This window comes from Polypterus senegalus, chromosome 12, assembly GCF_016835505.1.
Source record: "Polypterus senegalus isolate Bchr_013 chromosome 12, ASM1683550v1, whole genome shotgun sequence".
Classification (NCBI taxonomy): domain Eukaryota; kingdom Metazoa; phylum Chordata; class Cladistia; order Polypteriformes; family Polypteridae; genus Polypterus; species Polypterus senegalus.
The window spans coordinates 1,190,231-1,212,174 of NC_053165.1; the positions used below are offsets into that span (position 1 = coordinate 1,190,231).

At 42.7% G+C, this 21,944-nt stretch overlaps 1 protein-coding gene across 1 annotated transcript in view; it reads right to left on the bottom strand.

Moving 5' to 3' along the window:
* LOC120541743 (calmin-like) overlaps positions 1–13,960 on the bottom strand; it is a 99,507-nt gene extending 85,547 nt beyond the window's left edge. Inside the window, exon 1 of the mRNA XM_039773642.1 lies at positions 13,531–13,960. Within this exon, the coding sequence (XP_039629576.1) occupies positions 13,531–13,615 (85 nt within the window). The 5' untranslated portion in view covers positions 13,616–13,960. The remainder of the gene's footprint in view (positions 1–13,530) is intronic.
* Between the last annotated feature and the right edge of the window lie 7,984 nt (positions 13,961–21,944).

The following is a 21,944-nucleotide window of genomic DNA, read 5'->3' on the forward strand; positions in this document are numbered from 1 at the left end:
TCTCTGTCATTGCAGTTCTAGGCGTCAATTCATTCGTATCTACATAAACGCTCTTCATCATTTACACCACCTTAAACACAACCATCCTCTTTTCCAATTGCCTCACTGCAATTTTACGGTCATGGGGTCCTAACAACATCGAGTTTAAGGCAGAAACCAACCCTAGAGGACCACTCTGTGGTTATCATAAGAATTATAATAATGACAGAGGTGCTCAATGGTAGTGTTTAGGACTATATCATCATTGCTCAAATATCATTTCATTCACGATTAGTGAAGGTTACACGTTCTCTCCATGACCGTGCAATTCAAGATGCTTCTCTGGGTACTCTACTCACATTTCAAAGACGCGTGTGATAAGCTGAAACATATGAGCAAGTGTGGCCTTCAATCGACTGGCACTCACTTCAAGATTGCATCCATATAGCAAGACAGGAAGCACCAGGACTCTAAAGGCTTGGACCTTCGTCCTTTTGCTGATATCGGGAGCGCCACACACCCTTTTTTAGCGACCTTTTGACCCCCCCATGCTCTCCCTATCCTTCTATTGACATCACAGGAAGAGTCACCAGAGTCACGTGAATGTCACTGCCAAGGTAAGTAAACCTCTCGACAAGGTCAACACTCTCTCTGCAGACAGACACACCACTGATGGCCATGCCCAAGAGGTCATTAAAGGCCTGGCTGTTGGTTTTTATCAGGACACTCACAAGCCCAGACCCTCAGACTCCTCACTCAGTCTCTCGAGCGCCCCGATCAGAGCCTCCATTGACACCACGAAGATCACAGCATCATCAGCAAAGTCAAGATCAGTGATGCTTTCTTCGCCAAAGAGATGTCCCATAGCCACTGGACCCCCATGACCCTGCCCAACACCCAGTCCATGCAAGCACTGAACAGAGTAGGAGCAGAACACACCGCTGACGAACCCCAGAATCAACTGGGAAAGACACAGAGGGTCTGCCTCCACTCTGCACAGCACTCACAGTACCAGTGGACACGCCGGCCATGATACCCAGCAAACCTCGAGGGGATCCCATGAACCCTCAGGATGTCCCACAGGGCAGCTCGATCAGCTGAGTCAGGCTTTGCGAAAATTGACAGAGGCTGCAAAGAAACACTGCCGATATTTGCGCTTGCGCTCCATGAAAACACACAGTTCCAGGATGCAGTCGATGGTAGACTTCTTAGGCATAAAACCAGACTGCTTATGTTGCTGGTAGGTGAGCAAGTGATCTCGGCGTCTACTGAGGACTACCCTAGCATTTATGACCTGGGTATGATGTTAAACTGCACCCGGACCTGCAAGCAGTCCTCTAACTTACAGGGAAATCATGGGGGTTGGTGGCAGGATTGGCACTCTAGCCACTGTACAAAAACTTCACGCGGCACTGAGACGACAGAAAGGACTCCTGTTTGCTCTCTGCTGGAGTAGCTCTGCTGCGGCTGCTCGCATTATGAAGGGGAAAGCCCTTGGAAGCCCCATCCCTGGAAAAGTCAAAACCATCGGAGAGCCATTTGGGTTAGGCCATTCGGGGATCAGAACTGGTGTGGTGCCGAGGCGTAGCAAACTGTACGGCAGCACTTGGGTCCAAATTTGAGGCAGCCCATCTGGATAGATGTGTGGAACAGAAGCTCTTTAAATAAATAAATACATAAATATATCCACATACTGGTCTGAACACATACCAGAATAACTAATAAGAAAGAGAACTGAAAAAGAAAGAAAACTTCTGACTTGGCAGTCTCGATCTCAGTGAGGCCTTATGCAGGCGCCCTGCTGTTGGTATAAAGGAGCTCCAGTAGCGTTTCATGACACACTCCTGAGGAATCATTCATTGGCTGAAAGTCCTCAGTGTTAGTGTGTCAGAGAGAGGATGTGCAGCATTGTTCATAATGACACTCACTTTTACTTTAATTCTCTCCTCTGCTACTACCTCTGGGGGGTCCACAGTATGTCCCATAACTTAGCCTGCCCTTTTAATTAGCTTGTTGATTCAGTGGGCCTCTCTTCAAAGTATGTTACCAGCCCAGCATACCACAGCATGGGAAATCACACTGGCCATCAGAGAGTTGTAGAAGATTTGAAGGATGTCACTTCCCACATTAAAAGAACACAATATCCTAAGAAAAAAAAGAGTCTGTCTGCTCTGCTATTTCTTCTCTAGTTCCTCTGTGTTCCGAGACCAGTCCAACCTGTCATTAATGTGGACCCCCAAGTACTTGTAGGAGTGGACCACCTCTACATCCATTCCTTGAATAGTGACCAGATATGAAGGTTCTTTGGAGCTGTGAAAGTCAATAACCAGTTTCTGGGTTTTGCTGATGTTAAGATACAGACAATTCTCTTTGCACAAAGAAATAAACTTTTCCACCTGACTCCTAGACTCTGTCTCATCCCCTCATCAATACACCCCCCAAGTGACATGACCTGGTGTTATATGTATGGTCTGAGGTGTACAGAGTGAAGAGAAAGGGTCACTAGACTGTTCCTTGTGGTTCTCCTATCAGAAACACAGTCCTCAAGTCTCACAAACTGCGATCTGCCCGACTGGTGGACTGAGTGAGGCCTTTGCAAGGATCATACAATCATGCTTTCTACTCCAGTAAGGAAATTATGAAATCACTACTCAATATCTGAAATCCCTGGTATTACAGAAATAGACTTTTCATTTAATAATGATGGGGGATTGAGTGGAGATCACTGCTTAATAAATTCATACAATTAATTAATCGATGAATGGTTTTAAAATTGGTAACAATTTGAAGTATTCAGCACATAAAAATGCGCTTCTCTGCACAGTTAGCAATTCAATGCGATGGTAACACCTATTTGTCACTTGCTGCTATGTAGCACAAGCACAGCAATAAGTGACTAATCTCTGCAATATAAGTAACTCCGGGGCTCTCCCTTGTGCTTTCTACTCTTATTAAGATCAAGTCACATATTTTTTAAGGTCCTGTTCTGCAGCCGTTACTGGCCAATAGATGCAGGTAGCCTCAACTCTGAAGCGTTAGCAATATAATTGATAAAAAGAGGACGACATTGCTTTTAATCGAGATCCACACCCTCTGTAGCTTCAAGTAATGCTCAGAGTGCTCCTTTACTGCCAGTTGAACTCCTCGAGTGCTTTTAAACGTTACCTGCACAATGCAGCTGAATATCATTTCAAACAAGTTTCTTCCAAGTATGATTTTGTAAATACTTCGAAACCCGCTTTTATTATAATTAGTTTCTTTTCTTCTATAAATTTTCTGTTGAGCACTTTTTACTTTAATGGGATAAAATGTATTCCGTGTTCAAACAGGTCATCTGCAAAATACATCTGAGGCTTTTCTCTGAAATACAGCTAAAACATAACCATCAAAAATGGTATGCTGTTTGCCTGAATCTGTTCATTATTGAATGCATGTGTTATAAGGAAAGCAAGAGCAGCACCTTGTGACCTAAAAAAAGAGAGATAAATACCAAAGGATTGGCTAAAGAAAATAAAAAGGCCAGAAACAAAATGTTTTCAAAATAAAACTGGCTTTGACTATCAAATCTACAAGCAACACTGACTCAGGGGTACCTTCATTAAAAATTAACTCTGGAGCAGAATTCCATCGACCCAGTGAACTGCATAATCGGACCTTCACTGGAGAATCTCAGCCGCTTTGCCCACAAGCACTCCCACTCACATGGGCCAATTAAGCACGATTAACCTGTCCTAAAAAGCATCATGTAATATATATAAACCAGTAACGGCGCACTGCTATAACGATAACGTGCAGTGAATCCACTTGACTTGAGCATTTCTAGTTTTCATCCTCTTCCTCTGTCTCTCTGCACTATTCGTTTGCTCAGAGGTTGATGCGCTTGCTGCTTCCTGAGCAGCTCTTCTTTTCTCCACCCTAGTAGCCTGCTTCTTCTCATCGTCTGTCACCATCTTTTCACATTAAAACAAAGAGCGACTCTACAAAGACAAAAGGCAGAAGGTGGCATGGCTCCACCTAACTTCCAGTTTTATTACTGGGCGGCAAATATACAGTCGATAAGAACCTGGACACAAATAGAAGAACATACACAGGCTTGGACTGCAATAGAAGTCAAATCCTGCAGTACTTCTTTGTATTCCCTGCTCTGCGCTCCAATAAACACACGTTATCGGCAATACACTAATAACCCAATTGTGCTCCACTCACTCAGAATATGAACCAATGTAGAAAGCATTTTAAGACGGAGAAGCTTCTATCTGTGGCACCCCTGCAAGAGAACCACCTCTTTCAACCCTCACAAACATATGCAATTTTTAATTTTTTTTTAATTGCACTTTGAGCTACTGTTTGTATGAAAATGTGCTATATAAATAAATGTTGTTGTTGTTGTTGTTGTTATATCTGGAAAAAAATTGGAATTAACTTGCTTAGAGATCTTTATATAGACAACGTCTTTGCATCCTATGAACAATTACATTCCAAATTTAACATTCCAGCTACACATTTCTTTCTCTGTCTTCAAATCAGGAAATTTGTTAAACAGAACCTTCCAGATTTTCCTCATCTTGCACCCTCATCAACGCTGGAAAAAATATTGTTCAATTTCAAGGAGTTAGACTCCATCTCTACAATATATAAAATCATTTTACAGTCCCTCCCTTTCAAAGATCCAAGAGGACCCTGGGAAAAAGATCTCTCAATTAATATATCAGAAAAGGAGAGGAAAGTAGCAATGCAGAGAATTCACTCGAGCTCCATATGCGCAAAGCATACAATTATACAACTCAAAATTATATATCGAGCACATCTGTCTCGACTAAAACTCTCCAAAATGTTTCCAGGGCTGTGATGATCCAACCTGTGAACGTTGCAACCAAGTCCCAGCCTCAACAGGTCACATGTTCTGGGCCTGCACCAAATTAACATTATTCTGGACAAACATTTTGAATTACCTTTCAGTTAGCCTTGGACTCACAATCCCTCCTAACCCATTAACAGCTGTGTTTGGTGGTCTTCCAGAGGGGCTTAAAGTGGAGAAGGACAAACAAATTGTGATTGCATTCACTACACTCTTGGCACGCAGACTTATTCTGATAAACTGGAAGAACCCAAACTCTCCTCTTTTAAGTCAGTGGAAACTGATGTGTTATATTATTTAAAATTGGAAAAAATCAAATACTCAGTCAGAGGATCTGTACAGACTTTATTCAAAACATGGCAGGATCTAATCAGTAATATTTTAAAATAAGTTCATAAAGTACAGAGAATTTATTAATTTAGGTATGTTTACAGGTCTTAAATTTCACGCTGTTTAGCTTGCTCACTCTCTCAGGGGTGGGGATCGATTTGTTCCTAACTTAATTTTTCTTTTTGTAAAAACTTGATTGATTTGTATGGAATGCAATAAAATTAATAAAAAGGAAAAAAAACATTAAGTCCATGTTACTTAGTACGTTTTCCTTAATTTTTCATTTAAGCTGGCACTGAAGTCTTCAATGCGCCTCTCAAGAACGGTTTAAGATATAAAGAGGTAGGGGAAGTGACGGCAAAGGTGGTAGGGATGAGAACGGCGCTCATATGCCCTACCCTCATACCCTGCTGCCAAGAGTTGATTCTACAATAAAATAAAATAAAAATAAAAAGAGGGATAACCTTGGAGGTCAATCATCACCCCGATAGTAGACTTCACGTAGTATATGTGCATCAAATTTCAGGTCAATAGTTCAAACGGTTTGCGAGCTACAGGTGATTTAAAGTCCTGGACAGACAAACAGACAGCCATGGTAGCGTATTATATAAGAAGATAATGTATATGCTTAGCGTCAGGTGGTTTACCTGTTCTGAAGTGCAGGTGGCATGTTGTGTGCACTTTTCATTACAGTCCCTGCTTCTGTGTGATGCTCACTTGTAAATTTTGAGTGTTATAATAAACACCATTCGAATGACTCCTCTAGACTTTCCTGCTCTATTTAGAGTATGAGGACAGCTCCAGGGCACCTCCAACTGGTGACAATGGCTCCGCTCTGGGAGGACCAGGGCAGCAAGCATGGCCAGAGCGTTACCTCCTCCGGGACACTAGATGGCAACCTTCCTGGGTTGTAGTAGTGCCTCGGACTCCCACAGGGCCTCATGGGAGTTGGAGTTTGGTGCAGCCCTGTTGCGATCCGCAGGTGCCGCCAGGGGGTGCTGCAGGAGGAGCTGTTGAGCCCGCATGGGCAGTCCTTCTGCCACATCCGGAAATGAGTCACCAAGCACCTGGAGCACTTCTGGGTGGGCTATAAAAGGAGCCAGCAGCCACTACTCGGGAGCCAGAGTCGGGAGGAGGAAGACGAAGCTTGACCAGAGGAGTGGAGGAGAAGGAAGAGAGAAGGAAGAGAATTGCTTTGTGTTTGTGCTTGGACTGTGTTGTGGGCTCGTGGGAACAGGGAAGATGTTCTCCATGAGTAAAGAAAAATAAAAAACTTGTGTTTTTATAAGTGTGCCCCCTGTGCCTGTCTGTGTCAGGTTGGGTGGCTGGCACGCCACCTAGTGGTTCTGTCACACTATACACTCAATAAGTAAAACTGTCACGATAAACGCACAATAAAGCATACAATGGACCATCAGTGGTACCAAGAGTAGGGTTAAAGGATGTGGGACAGAAGCAATTTCGGATAATAACTTAGGGGGCTTGGGGTTTGGGGGGAAATAGAAAGTCAGTAAAACAAGATACAGTATCTAACACAGCTGATGCTTTTGCTTTGAGAACATAAGCCGAGGTCTGTTTGGTACAATTTGGATTGATTCGGGAGATTCAGGAGGAAGAATTAGTTAATAATTTACTCTGGGCCGAAAGTATTTTGAAGTCATAATTTAAAAAAGTGGTATATAAATAGGGAGCAAACAATAAAATCAAATGTGTTACTGCTATTTCTAAAATGGCAGCTTATTCCGGCCCATTCCAATATGTCATTTCCACTTCTCTACTGAATCAATGTTATATGGGCTGCTCCTCATCCTTGGGCACAGGACCCGCAAAATAAAACTGCAGTCCCGGACAGAATCCATGTGTGTTCTATAAACTGTATTTATTCATTTATTGCCTTTCAGAAACTCTTAATGAAAAATGCTACACCATGCAGTACAGGGGTGTCATCCTAGAACAAGCTCCCCGAACTCCTGTGAATTAGAACTGCTTTAAAGCAGCTCCTTTTATAACGCATTCTTCACAAACACACCATGGGGCTCTTTATCAAAGCAACAATAACTTCATTTGAGGTAACTGGGGCAGTGGATGTGAGAATCAGTGCCATTAAGCATACTTAATGGCGGTCTTTGAGGACCACCGGCAGTGAGGGGGTGCCATTCCAAACAATTCCAGCTCTTAACTGGACGCCTCTCTTAATTAAGTGTGCAGTTTCATGCAAGTTTTACAATTTATTGTGTCACTCCAGAAATATAAATCAGAGCCGACTCACATTTTAGAGCAAATTGACAAGTACGATTACAATCTTGCTTTTTGTATGATATTGCTGATTGGTGTCGTTTAAAATATATTGTGTTTTAGTTGTTTTATTCACCAATGATCAATGTTATTGAAATAGTTGCTCCTGTCATTTATACCCTTTGTTGACTGACACTATTGGAAAGCAAACAGTTTTTACTGCTTTTGAGTAATTAACTGGCCACTTTCTACTTATCTTCTGAGGTAAGGAAGACAATGCAAGTGAAATGATTCATTCTTGTCACAGATTTCAATAGATACAGTTCTGTTTCTCCTGTTTATCCACTCCTGTCACTTCTTTATTTTTTTGTATAGTTTTTATACTTGCGTAATCCAATGACAGACTGCATAATCAGGGGTGTGGGAGCCCATTCTGGCAGCACTGGGCGCAAGTCAGGAATCAATCCTAACCAAGTCAACAATCGAACTGCAGGGGGCACACACCAGTTTAGAACTGACAGCACTGGGAGAGTGTAGAGTGCCAAGTCCTCACGGACAGCAGCTGGGTATGGGATTCAAACCTTCTCACTTACGTATCAGTATGCTCCTCTGCTTAAACGTACATTTCATAAGAATCAAACAAAATCAGATTAACCTGTTCATGTTTCTCCTCAAACCTGCTTTTGTGAATTGCCTTTTCAAATGTGGTAAAGTTGAAGCCTGGATTAATAATACAGTATGTGAAGATGCCAAGACACTGTGTTGGCTTCACATGGCAATTGTCCTGCTTTGTTCAGGGATATGCCAGTTTTGGAAATTGTCAGGAATGACATCAGAACTCGACCAGGGCACTGCCACCTTGACTTTGCAGGATGCTTTGTTTTACTTATGCACACAACCCAAGAATGCAGCAGGAGATTCATCAGACAACCTGTATTTGTAAAAGGGATCATTGTGTCCACACTTAAAAGAGAGACAGGGCTGTGGATGAAGACAGGACAGAGGGATGGAGCAAGATTGAAGGCGTTGGCACACTGCTTAGGGCAGGACAGCCATCCAGACAGAACAAAAACATGCTAAGCCAGGTCAGAAAAGGCAGAAAGGTTTAGTTGGCGTGACCTGTATCGTAATGGCATTCATACTGTAGCAAGTAGATGAAGAACTTCAAAACTGTCCTTGAACAGTTAAGCGCAGACGTGTGCGCGAGTGTGCCCTCTCCTGGTTGGTTGATGCCTTATGCCCAACAAGAACTGGCTCTACACAACCCTGAAGTGAATGGATGGGTAAAAAAATGAAAGAATGGATATGTAATCTACTTTGGAGAACTGTATTCTGGGTACAGTTAGGTAACAGGAGGGGACTGGCCCCTCGTAATGAAAACATAAGTGTGGAAGATGGAAAGCCATTTTAAAGCGTGTGTCCTGTTCTAGAGTTAAGAATTTGCAGTTGGTACTTGTCCATGTCCGATTCCTTTGCATTGCTCTCTTCATTTGCGTAATTATTTGACTTGGCTGGATATGCTCATTTTGCCTAACACCCCATGCTTGACCTGCTGTAGACATAATACAAATAAATCACATTAAAATACGTAACTCATGATGAGGAAATACTTGAAAAGACTAACTATTCAAGCTACTGGAACAAGTAGTGCTGCTCAAATGTTAACTGCTCTGTTGTTCTGGACAGTTGCACTAGCGTAGGAAGAAAGGATGAATACTATAGAGCTGTACGGCCCCCTTACAGTCTTTACTTATAAAAGGTTAAGGACCAGACGCACCACCTTCTTATTAATAACAGGGCTGCTTCAATTAAACATGTCTGTTACAATCTATGGTGATTCTGCCAAAAAAAAAACGACACAAAAATATTATACAATGTCACCAGCGAGCAATCGCTCAGAATGTCACCCCTCTCCCTTTCATATCCCGCAAGGACAGGGTGACTTTCAACCCAGGGCCTCCGAGTCAGAAGTGAATATTTATCCAGCTTCAAGGGAGGAATTTCAAATGCTCAGCTGAGCAAGCAGACCTCTGGACCTCTGCCACCACGGAGAGGGTATGATGCTGAACATCGCCTCTCTCAGCCTTACTGACCCTCCCTATGCTTATCGCCTCGCTGGAGACATTTGGGAGCTTGTCTGGGACCACTTAGGGTGCAGGCTGGGGGCAGCGAGTGTGAGAAAGAGGCGACTCTGGAACGTGGTACCCTTCCGGTTGTAAACAGAGGGTCCGAGACCCACTTACCCAAGATCTCCTTTAGCTCAGATGGAGGAGCTCCGGCTTACTGACTAGGAGGACCCGATTCTCAACCTTCCTTTCCATGTGAAAACCTGTAATGGAGTGTCGACCCTGAGTGATTCCTTCACGGATACACAAGGGGAGGTTAACTTTATGTATCTAACTTAAATGATTTTACTTAAAATGATCTTGTTTGCTGGTAGTATGTTTGATTTCTCTAGCTATGTTGACAAAAATCTCTTCAAAATTACATTGAGACCACTAAAGCTGAAACAAACCCATTAAATGATTTCTCTTTTAACAGATGTGGAATCAGCCTCGGGGACTGTCGTCATTATATGTCTATTTAATGGTAATCTGACTCAAAAGGAATACTTTTTGCAGTTCTCATAACTTGCTATGCTCATTTTGCCTTATGCACAGTTACATGATGTTGATTCAAATTAAAATAAACCCAGTTTATGTACACCAAAAACATTTTTGCTATAAAGTATAATATTTTACAGAACAATCTGTCCATTTTGTAGCACCGTGGTCTAAGGGATCCACAGACTTTTAAACCGTTGGAAAGAAAATTAAAGACTTTCAGTGAATTTCTTTTCCTAAATTCCATAGGTTTTGTATAGTTGTGCAAGCTGAATTATGACACTTTTTTGATACACTAACTTGTCACCCTCAGTACATCACAAAAGGATCTTTTTAGTCTTTTATTTGTTTTGTTTCTAATACAACATGGCACTTAGCGTTAATATTACATGAACAGTGCAATCAATCAGAATGAACAAAAAAGTTTTATATGTTCTACCATTTATGGTAACACAGTATAAATGTCTTTTTGAAAATGAATAATATCAAGTAAGTTTAGTTAGCTTTAAAATAACTATAATGAAATAACCTCAATGAATTGTGTTTGATGGTGGCACAGTGGGTAGCGCTGCTGCCTCGCAGTTAGGAGACCCTTAAAGGTTCGCTTCCCAGGTTCTCCCTGCGTGGAGTCTGCATGTTCTCCCCGTGTCTGTGTGGGTTTCCTCCCGCAGTCCAAAGACATGCAGGTTATGTGCATTGGCAATCCTAAATTGTGCTTGGTGTGTGTGTGTGTGCCCTGCGGTGGGCTGGCACTCTGCCCCGAGTTTGTTTCCTGCCTTGCACCCTGTGTTGGCTGGGATTGGCTCCAGCAGACCCCCGTGACTTTGTAGTTAGGATATAGCAAGTTGGATAACAGATGGATGGATGTTTTTTTGGTGCAGGCTAATACCCTTTGTGTTTGGTGGAAGTGAAACTTGGCTGATTTTGCCAGCAAGGGGGTCCAATGCAGTGTCACTGGGGCAGAGCTCGGCCTCTGTGTTTAATTATCACATCTGCATCTGGGTGGGTCTCCGTTTGGTGCAAACATTGCCATGAGTAGAAATAACCCATCATTATCATCACTAGGAGTGAGAGGGGTGCTGCTGAGAAGTTGCCATGTTTGTCTAGTACAGTATTTTTTTATTGAAGAGATTTTTTTGGCTCATAAAAGGTTACAAAAATGTGAAACCAAAACACCCAGTCACCCACACACCTGGAACCAAAACGTAAGCTTACCATTTTGCAACAGAATGCTTGGTAATAATTGCACAGGATTAAAGTAACATTCCTGTGACCTGAGCAAGTCTGGTTTAGCAATTTCTGAATAGCTGGTGCTTATAAATGAGTCTGTTTGGAGGTGATTCTGGCTTCCATCCAAGTGAGACAAGCATAAATATAACATGCAAATGACACCTTCATTCATTCACTAGACTTGCCATTCAAGCTAACTCAGACATAAACAAGTATTATGGTTAGTATTATTATTATTATTATTATTATTATTATTATTATTATTGCAGACTTGCCGGACGCCTAAGATGTCTTACGAGATCATAATATATTTCAATAACTTACATACAGTACATGCTAGTGCACAAACAAGTTACATGACTTGCTGGGGGTCTCACTGTAAATTGAATCAAGTCTCTGTTACAACTCTGGACTGCAGCAATGTCACTAACAGCAGTGTCAGAGGGGGACGAGCGCCAGTCCTGAAAGGGTGACACCAAATGATAAGAACACAAACACGCAGAAGGGAAAGAGGCTCCACACACCGGCAAATCACCTACGGTGTGCCCCTCTGCACAAAGCCCACTTTCGGGGCATAAAGCTGCTGGAAACACTGGTAAATGAAAACGCCTCGACGTAGGCAGCGGGCAATGCGAACGTTCACAGCTCGTAGGAAGTCCTCATATTGCGTGGGCTTCTGATCCCAGACACCTGTTCACGTGTTAAGAACAGCGGGGGCGCATCGCTGGCAAAGCTAACCGCCTCTCACTCTCTCCGTGCTCGCTGATCGACGTCTTATGCTTTTCTTTCAGACAAATTGTATATATATACAGTATATATGTATTTGTTTCTTTTCGGCAATTGAAATACAACTCAGTATCGCCGTTTATGCTTTTTTATGTTTTTTTTTTTGTTTCGACCACAGTCAGAAACAGTAAAAACAAAATCATATTGCTACACATATACGCCCCCTCGCTATCCTTCTGATTTAAAATGAATCAGAAAGCTTTAAGGCGCAGGTTTCTGGATCAGGACTATTTGCTTGTCAATGAGACAGGCGGAGGGTCCGTCAGGGGTGAGGATGAAACCCGTGTTCGCGTCAGACATGAAGTCCCTCCGTCATGTCACTTCGATTTGTCACTTCACTGCCTCCGATGCAGAGCACTGAGCTGTCATCAAGCTTCCCCAAAATTCTGACTATGCTAACAAAAAGTCCCCATCACCCCGCACCAGAACTGTTCGGACGTCTACTGGAGTTACTGGGCGAGATCACCGACCATCTACAAAATGCACACTATAAAAGCATTCCCAAGGAGCCGGAGCCCTATTGCAATGTGGGAGATGGGAATACAACCATACTTTACTTTTACAATATAACACATCCAAATGCAGAGAGTTCAACCCGTAATGGTCACTGACGTGCGAACCATTTTGTTCATTAAGAATGAAATGATGTATGCACTAGCCAGGGTTGGTCCCAGCCTTTCCCAATATGCTGTGGAGATGGGCGCCGAGTCCTATTGAACTTACTATGGTACCAAAGAAGACAGAGGAACCAAATTACAACGATGGAATTTGTCCCGGCACCAGATCTGCTGCCCGGGTACCAGCGAGTTCCCTTCACATCCCCAACTCTTCCGTTCAAATCTGTTCCGCATTGGGTGGCTGTCACATCCAAAGCTAACCAAGCTTTGTATCACACCGCTACGATGGTCCTCAGCTGCACCCCACCTACACTACGGATGGAGGTTTCTTTTTTAAAGTTCCTTTGCTAATCTGTCATCCTATGAAGTGCTGTTCACCACCGCCTAGTGGGAATCGCCTAGCATTGAACTTGCTGCATCGTTCCTAAAATAGAACAACTGCGCGTCTACCAATAATAATATTATAATATAACCACATACAACAAAATGATATGAAGCGGCGTTTCCTAAAAAGGAAGGCTTCACATCAGCAGATTCATTTGGGAATAAGGCTTCATCCGTATGAAACTGACTAATGTTTACCAACATCGCGCCCAGAGTGTTAGTGTGTGGTTATAAGCGACCACCCATTGTGGCTGGGACTCGGTAACTCGTTCGCAAAGTGCTTACGCCTATGGACTATCCCATGAAGAGTTTCAGCAGTCAGCTGATCGCGCCACGAAACACCGGTGACCGGTAATACCGGTGTCTAAGAATCCTGAACGCGATTTGTGGAATGCACATCCTGCTACACAAAAAAACCCTCATTTTTCAAGATAAAGAGAGAAACGCGAGGAATCGAGGACTTGTGGCATCTGAAGCAAACGTACAAGCAGTTTGCTCTTCGCCTTACCTTGTAGATTGTGAACTCGGATGTCGCTGATCTGCCCGATAAATTCCTCCCGTTCAAACCAGTCGTCCCATTCGTGTCCTGCCATCGAGACCCCGACGAAAGCTGTTCCGACAAAAATGGACAATGACAAGAGAAAATTCCCTGGAAGGAAGTGAAAATCCACTTTTCGCGTCCGACAGGTTCTGGAGGTTTATAATCGCGCTCCAGCTCAGCTCCGGCTTGTTATCGCACGCTTAACCCCGGGAAAGAAGATCGCTCGCTCGCTCTCAGTCAGTCAGTCTCGCATTGTGCTCTCGTTGGGAAGTTACTTTTCCGTGTGACGCCACCACCGGCCAAAAGAGCGAAAAAGAAGCACCTGGTTAAGATTTACAGGAAAAGCTACGCCCGCCTGCCAGTCCGCGTGCCCGCCTCCAACAAACGCCTTCTGTCTGCAGCCGCAGCAGCGAAGGGAAAGCGAAGGCGCGCGCGCCGCCGATTAGGACTCGGGTTTGATTTAAATTGCAAATCGCACTAAATCGCTCCTTTCTAGTATTTCACTGTCGAAGGCATCGGCACCCTAAAAGAAACCTCGAACGACATGTCTCTCCATGCGTTTGCTGCTTGAATCAAGTTTACCAAACATGAAGGCAAAGACCTGGGCGAGACTGCCATTGTGCCAGCCTTCAGTTGAGAATCTGCAGGATTATTAGAGACCATCAAGGACTGGTGAAGAGACACCTGAATTAATAATCGTTTAATCCCTAAATCAGAGGATCTAAATGATCTTGCTGAGGTTAAGACTGTAGAAAAGAATTCAGGTTAGCAAGGCTGTCAAAGGGTTTTGTGCATTCAGAGAACATCACTAACTAAAGATGGTCTAAATGGTATCCATGGTTGGCAATTTTAAGGTTAGCGCATCTGTATATTTCTAAGAACACTCTTTTATCCAATTTAGGGTTAAAGGTCCAGAGCCAAACCAGACAGCACTGGCCAGAAGGCAGGAACCAGCAATTGAAGAGATGCCAGCCCGTTGAGGGGTACACTCACTCATATTGGCCAGTTGAGGATCACCTCACTAAGCTCTCCCTGTCTTAAAAGTGAAATGATAGACTTAAAATATACACCCTGAGTAAACAATATAGAAACACTACAGAATATAGAAATACTGGCCAGGGCCTCCTTTTGCTCTGAAAATAGCCTCAGTTCATCATGGAATACATAGATTCAAGGTTGGAAGAAGACTTCTTCGGGCCCCTGGGTGACTTAGCTCTTTAATGGAGTGTTGATCACACTTTTAACAATGGAGAGCGCAGCCACCTGGCTGTTTACTGCAGCATGGTATTTGCCATCCTTGATTTCAGTGTGACACTTGATAGCTTCATCACCAACCCACCCATGTCCCCTTTGGTCATTTCTACTCGTGGATATTTAATCATTTCATTCATGAGCAGGTAGAGGCCCTTTGGTCACTTTTACTCATGGGATTGTTTCATCGTGCTGTGGAGGGTAGTGGGGTTTGGATGGCTTTTGGCCAAAAAGGCCCCTTGCCATCACAGACCCCTGGACACATCTCCAGCAATGCCCTCATGTTAGATCTGACCCTACATGGATTCCTGAAGCTGTTGGAAGCATTTCTTTGAGATTCTGGTCCATGGTCTGATTCTATGATTGCATCATACAGTTTCTGCAGATTTCTCAGCTGCACATTCCTTCTGCAAATGTCCTCTTCTAGATAGATAGATACTTTATTAATCCCAAGGGGAAATTCACATAATCCAGCAGCAGTATACTGATACAAAAAACAATATTAAATTAAAGAGTAATAAAAATGCATGTATAAACAGACAATAGTGTCCAGGGAGCGATTCCACATAAAAGAAAGTGGTAGAAGTGATCAGTGAAATAGAGAAAAATAGAGAAAAAAAGGTGAAAAGATAAAGTCATCCACAGAGTTGCTGAATACCGCATGTCAAAGGTGTTCTATTAGATTCTTTAGATGCGGTGACTGGGAAGGCTATTTAAGAACACTGAAGCTGTTGTCATGAAACCAGTTTGAGATGACCTTTGCAATTTGTGACATGGTGTATTATCATTCTGGAAGTCTCCATTAGAAGTTGGGTAAATTGAGGCCATAGAGAGATTCACATGCTCAGCAACAATATTCAAAGAGGCTGTGACGTTCAGGCGATGGTTATTGGTATTACCAGGCCCAGAGTGTGTGAAGACAACATTCTGCACACTGTTACAGCACCACCACCAGCCTGGAATATTGAGACAAGGCAATTTGTGTGCATGGATTCATGTTTCTGGTGCCAAATTCGGATCCTACCACCTGCATGCCTCAGCAGAAGCTGAGGTTCATCAGTCCAGGCTACATTTATCCAGTTTTTATCTGTCCAGTTTTGGTGAGCCTGGGCCCAACTGCAGTCTCAGCTTTCTGTTCTTCACTGACAGAAGTGGAACCTGATGTGGTCCTGTGACATTACCAGACCTGGAGGCCAGTGCAATGGAGGGACAGAGGTAGACGATCTGTTTCTATGAGTGGCTCCCCCGATATGCTAGAGGAGAGCATCCCTGGGTTAGGATTATCAACTAGACACCTGCAGGGCATGCTCTGACCTGTAGTCCCATGGGGCAGCTCCTGTTGGGTTCCATGGGGGCCACTGGGGGAGCTACTGGGATTAATAATGCCATTTGACCTGGAAGTGCTCCCAGGTCATTGGACATAGATGAAAGAAGCTGCTCAGCCTCATCTAGGCGAGTTGGAGTTGGGTGTGGAAGACAAACAAAACTCACCTGAAAGGAGTGGAGGAGAAGAAAGAGAGAAGAGAAAATTGTGGTCATGCAAATGGTGCTGAGAAGTTCTTGTAAGGTTAACAAACTAAACCTTTTAATTGAACCAGGACTTGTGTTTGTGGAGTTGAGTTTAGGGTATTGAATGCTCCCTACAGATCACAATAGATAGACAGATAGATATATTTTATAGTGCCTTTCATATTTTTCAATGTAAGTTTGATTAAAATTCTAAAAAAAAGAAGGAAGGCATTGAAATACCAGAGAAGGGGGTCACATGGAAGACCACACAGTACTCCTAACAGCAGTACCAGTCAGATCTAAACAAGACAGCCAGGCCTAGCAGTTAAGGCTTTGGTCTTTTAGTGACTAAGCTGCTGGTTTGGCTCTTGTTTCCCACTCACTGTCTCTTAGCAAGTCACCTAACCTGACCATGCTTGAATTGAACATCTGTATGAATTATTTCTCACCTATCCCTCCACACCGTCATCTTTTGGTGTGTAAAATGGCGCCATTATCAGGTGACACTGGACCAGTGCATACAGAGATCTGCTCTAAGACTTATAAATCCATTACCTTGGACACACAGCATGGCCTATCAGCTACAGTATTGGATTTTTAAACACAAGGCTGTTCATTCTGTTCCCACTTCTTAACCTCTGTGTAATTCTGAGTAAGTCATACAAGATGCCTATATGATCCAGCTTCAAAATATACTAATACTCACTTCACTCGCTAACTCCGGGGTTTGGTTAACCCGAAATACAATTTAAAGAGATTGTTATTTTCTTGTCAATTATTACATATGCATTATGTTCACTTTTACTTTAAAACTTCAGTAAAAACAATATTTGGAATTAACTTTTATTCAAGATTGCATTGAATTTTGATTCCTTGTTTGGTCTTACATTGTAATAATGCAACATATAAACTGGCCGTGAGTGAATTTCGTTTCTTTTTCTTTTATAAATAAACCGACTTTTTCGAATGTTTGTCCCTGTGATTTGTTAATTGTCATTGCAAAAACGAATCTCATGGGAAACGGTTAACATTTTAATACGAATGGCATATCAAGATCTGCTTTGGTGTCTAATGGTATCCCCTGAAGATGTACCGCATTACCTTTCTTGTCACCTTTGACCAATTTTGAATACAACTAATCTTGTTCTATTGCATAGCCCATCACTCATATACAAATCACGCCATAACGTTACGATACATCCTTCTTTTAACAGTAATTCAGCCAGTGGGAGACCGGACGGTGTTAATGCTTGTAGATATTCTTCGTGATATTGTAAGTTGATGTTTTCATCTTCTGTACCATCAACACCAAGTGCTGACGTGCAGATCTTTCTACCTCGCTAAGTCTTTGCTTGCATCTCTTTTTTTTCAGAATTTGCATTCTTTTCTCTCCTGCGCTTTTGTGTTTCATTTCGTCGTGCCGCTCTTTCTGCTTCGCTTAGTCGTGGACGTGTCATCTTTAACTTAGCATATTGTTTAAGCTGCTTTTTGTTCTGTGACGTGGGACGTGAAAGTGTCTCTCTGTCTCTCTTCAAATCTTTCTGATGTGGATGTCAGTATGACGTGACTTGACCGTGTCGCGTGGGACGTGAAAGAGTCTCTCTGAAGTGTCTCTCTATCTCTCTTCAAAAGATCACGTCTCGTCGCACAAAAAGTCTCGTCCCAAGTTTTTTTTTTATATACTAGAGAGACAACTGTAACTACAGCTCTGTTTGTGAGGAACACCTTGAGATGGCATTCACTATTAGAAGAGTAAAAGTTGAGTAATAAGGTAATACGAGGTTCTGGAAGAGATTAATAAGATTGGCATGATATAACTTATTTTTTTTGTTAATTTTGTGCATGTTGCTCCATTGTTCCAGGTCAAAAAGTAGACAATTTAGACAATGGAATTGGCATTACTAAGGAGTGCCATGCTTTTAAGATGTGAATGACAAATATTCTCTGTTTATTCATAAATGGCAGGTTAGGTGAGACGTCAGTAATGTCTAAAGCAACATGCACTGAACTGGAAGCAGACCATCAGCACCTGATGTCACAATAGTGCACCCTAATACAGGAAAACTCCAGTATGTGTGCTCTTCAGACTGGTGCTGACAGAGAAGGGAAAAGGAAGTGGACGGAGAAGGGAAGCGAGAGGCTAAAACAATCTGGCAGCTGAGGATGTGTGCTTAAGGGATCACAAAAGATGGTGAAAGCCTCATAATTGTGCTTTCTTGTCCTCCTCCTCCTCCTCCTCCAAAAGGCTGATTTACTCAACCTGCACAGATATAGTAACACCATCTAAACCTTTGGAGGTACCAAAGGAACAGAAGACAATTTCAAAAGTAGGAAAGATGGCCAGCATTATCAGCTATTCATCAATATTGGATGGCCGTCATAACACTGAAGCAGTTTTCATCATCATGTGAAACACAACATAAATACAAAAGCATGAACTGAGAACAGACAGAGCGTACACAGGAGGAATTAAGCCTTGCAGCAGACAGAAACGGCCTGGAATTTAATCAGATTAAATGTTAACATAATTTTCCCCCATTTTTCCAAGCTCTATGACCTCAAAAAAAAACCCAAAACAAGACGATGCTTGTGAGGCCTTTATCACATGCAGCAGGAGAACAGGCCGCTGTGCACCATTAGCAACGATATTGGGATGCTGGCCACTTAATCTGAAGGACATTAGTGCCGCGGAAATGAAGGGAGCTTCACATGTTTACTTGCAGATGGTGTACTGAGGGTCAAGTTGTCTGCAAACATGGGCAGAGTTTGACATTTAGGCCTGGGGGAGCCAGTTGAGCTGTAAAAATATTATGAATGATTTGCAATGCAAAGGTCTAATATAACCTAAATCTGACTTACAAGAACATATTTAAAACAGAAATTATGAAAAAGTACTTAAGTACAGTTAATGATATTGAAGTGACAGAAAACGTTTTTTCTGCTTATTGTGGTTGTGGCAAAATAAACACTTTCTTATTGTTATTGGAAAATGTATGAATGGTGTAATATTGCAGGTGTGGGATTTGAGTAAACTGATTTGAAAGACTTGTAGGTTAGATAGTTCGATGGTGTTAAAGTGTCCCTGATGTGTGTGTTCTCCCTATGACAGTCTGCATTGTCCCTGCCTTGCACTCAGCACTTTCTGTGTTAGTCTCCAGCTTCCCTGCATCCCTGCTCTGGATAAGTGGGTTTAGAAAATGGATGGACTGATGAACAGTTGGAGCCTTTTTAATTTTTTATAATTAGTTCAATGCAGATCGCCTGGCTGGGATTTCAAGTGCTCCTGTATGTGGAAGGTCCATCTTGTGGTGAGTAGCCTAAACTACACGATGAAGGCAAAACAACACTCTAAGAAACTCAATGAAAAGTGGATTGTAAAATAAAAGTCAAGAAATGGAGACAAGCAAATATCCAAATCAGTAAATATCAATAATTAATAAGAGCTGGAACGACTATGACACAGCTGTACATCTGCGTAGAGCAGGCCATCCACAAAAACTGTGCAGTCGTGCTAGAAGAAGACTAAAGAAGGAGGCCGCCAAAAGATCTATGAGGACTCTGAATTAGTGCAGAAGCTACAGTGACTGAGAGTGGAGAGTCTGTGCAGCGTCATGCACGTGCGAGAAGGAGGACATTGTAAGGACCAAGCGAAGATAATTCCATGCCAGGCCAGGGGGTGGCAGGGTGCACTAAACCTTCTCCTGTTATCTCTGCAGACCAGCCGTGGGTAAACCTGTCTGGCTCATCACTGAGGACGACATTTCCGGTTCAGTCACCTAGGCTAACGTCACTTCCAGTTCCGGTGCCTACGATGACGTCAGAAGAAGGTCACCTCCGGTTCCCCCACGGCATGGTTCATGTCTGGACTCCATCAGAGACACTTCTGTTCACAAAAAACAAACCCATTGCATCCTGGGATAATATATACGGGTGGCTGCCCCAAACCTTTTTAAGTGTGTCGAGTCTGATCCTTTCACAGCAGCCAACAACTGCAACCCAGGTGCTTCACCAGTCACAACTTTATGGGAGAGCGGCAAAGACAAAGTCACTGCGAAAAAACGTTTATGACGTCTCAGTGACAGTTTGCCGGAAGACAAATGGGAGACTCTGAAGTCAGCTGGAACATGTGGTCTGTGGTCTGATGAGATGGCAATAAGACTAAATACAATGTTTGAACACCGACATTATCAAAAACACACCATCTGCACTGTGAAACGTGGTGGTGGCAGCATAACGCTTCTCAGCAGCAGGCCCCGGGAGGCTTGTGAGGGTAGAAGGTAAAATGGATGTATAAAATACAACGAAAACCTGGATGAAAATCTGCTGCAGTCCGTAAGAAAACTGCAACTTATGAGAAGATTTCTTTTCCAGCAAGTCAATGACCCGAAGCAGATAGCCAAAGCTACGTAGAAATAACTTAAACAACAGTATTAATGTCCTGGAGTGAATGGCCGAGTCAGAGTCCAGAGATCAATCCAAGTGAGAATTTCTGGATGGACTTGAGAAAGTCATGCAGCCTGACTGGGGAAAAACTGCAGTGCCCAGATGTGCAAAGCTGAAGGAAACCTGTGCACAGAGACTCCAGGCCGTCATGGCTGCCAAAGGTGCATCTACTAAATACTGACTTGAACACTTATACAATACATCGTTTTGTGTTTTATATTTGTCATTTATTTAAACCACTGTGCAGAGATCTGATTACACTTTGACAATAAGGAGAGTTTTCCTGTTGATCATTGTCAAAAAGCCAAATTAAAACTGGTGTGAGTTTATAATAATAAAATGTGAAATACTTTATATAGGCACTGTATATTACTTCTGCATATAACACATGTTGCAAATACTTGGTTTATTACATATTATTTTCGGTTTAAATGTACTTACTGTATTCCAGTTGATTTTTTAAGCTGGAGACAATAGTGATCTGAATTGAATATTAAGATCCACTCCTCCATGCTTTGCCCTTCTCTGTGTCTGCCTGACTTCCTCATCCTGTTCAGGTGTCCATATTCAATAAGATGCTGCAGATGTTCTATCAGACAGTTGTGGCGAGCGCCCTCTTCTACACGGTGGTGTGCTGAGACGGTTCATGCCTGGACAAACTGGTGAGGAAGGCTGGCTCAATTGTAGACATGGGGCTGGACAGTTTGACATCCATGGCAGAGCGACGGGCGCTGAGCAGACTTCTGCCAATCATGGAGAATCCACTGAACAGGATCATCTCCAGACAGAGGAGCAGCTTCAGAGACAGACTGCTGTCACCATCCTGCTCCACTGACAGACTGAGGAGACCCCACACTATGAGACTCGGGGGGGTAAACATTAACATTATACAAAGTTATTGTCTGTTATACAGTCATTGTTATCACTCTTTAATTTAATATTGTTTTTTAATCAGTATGCTGCTGCTGGAGTATGTGAATTTCCTGTTGGGACTAATAAAGTATCTATCTATCTATCTATCTATCTATCTATCTATCTATCTATCGCTCTATCTCTCTGTCTATTTCTCTATCTATCTATCTATCTATTCTTTCCAATACAATAATCCCCATGCACAGTGAAGTTCAAACGTATCAAAAGGCTGAGTTGCCCTAAACAGCAGTAGATCCCCATATTCT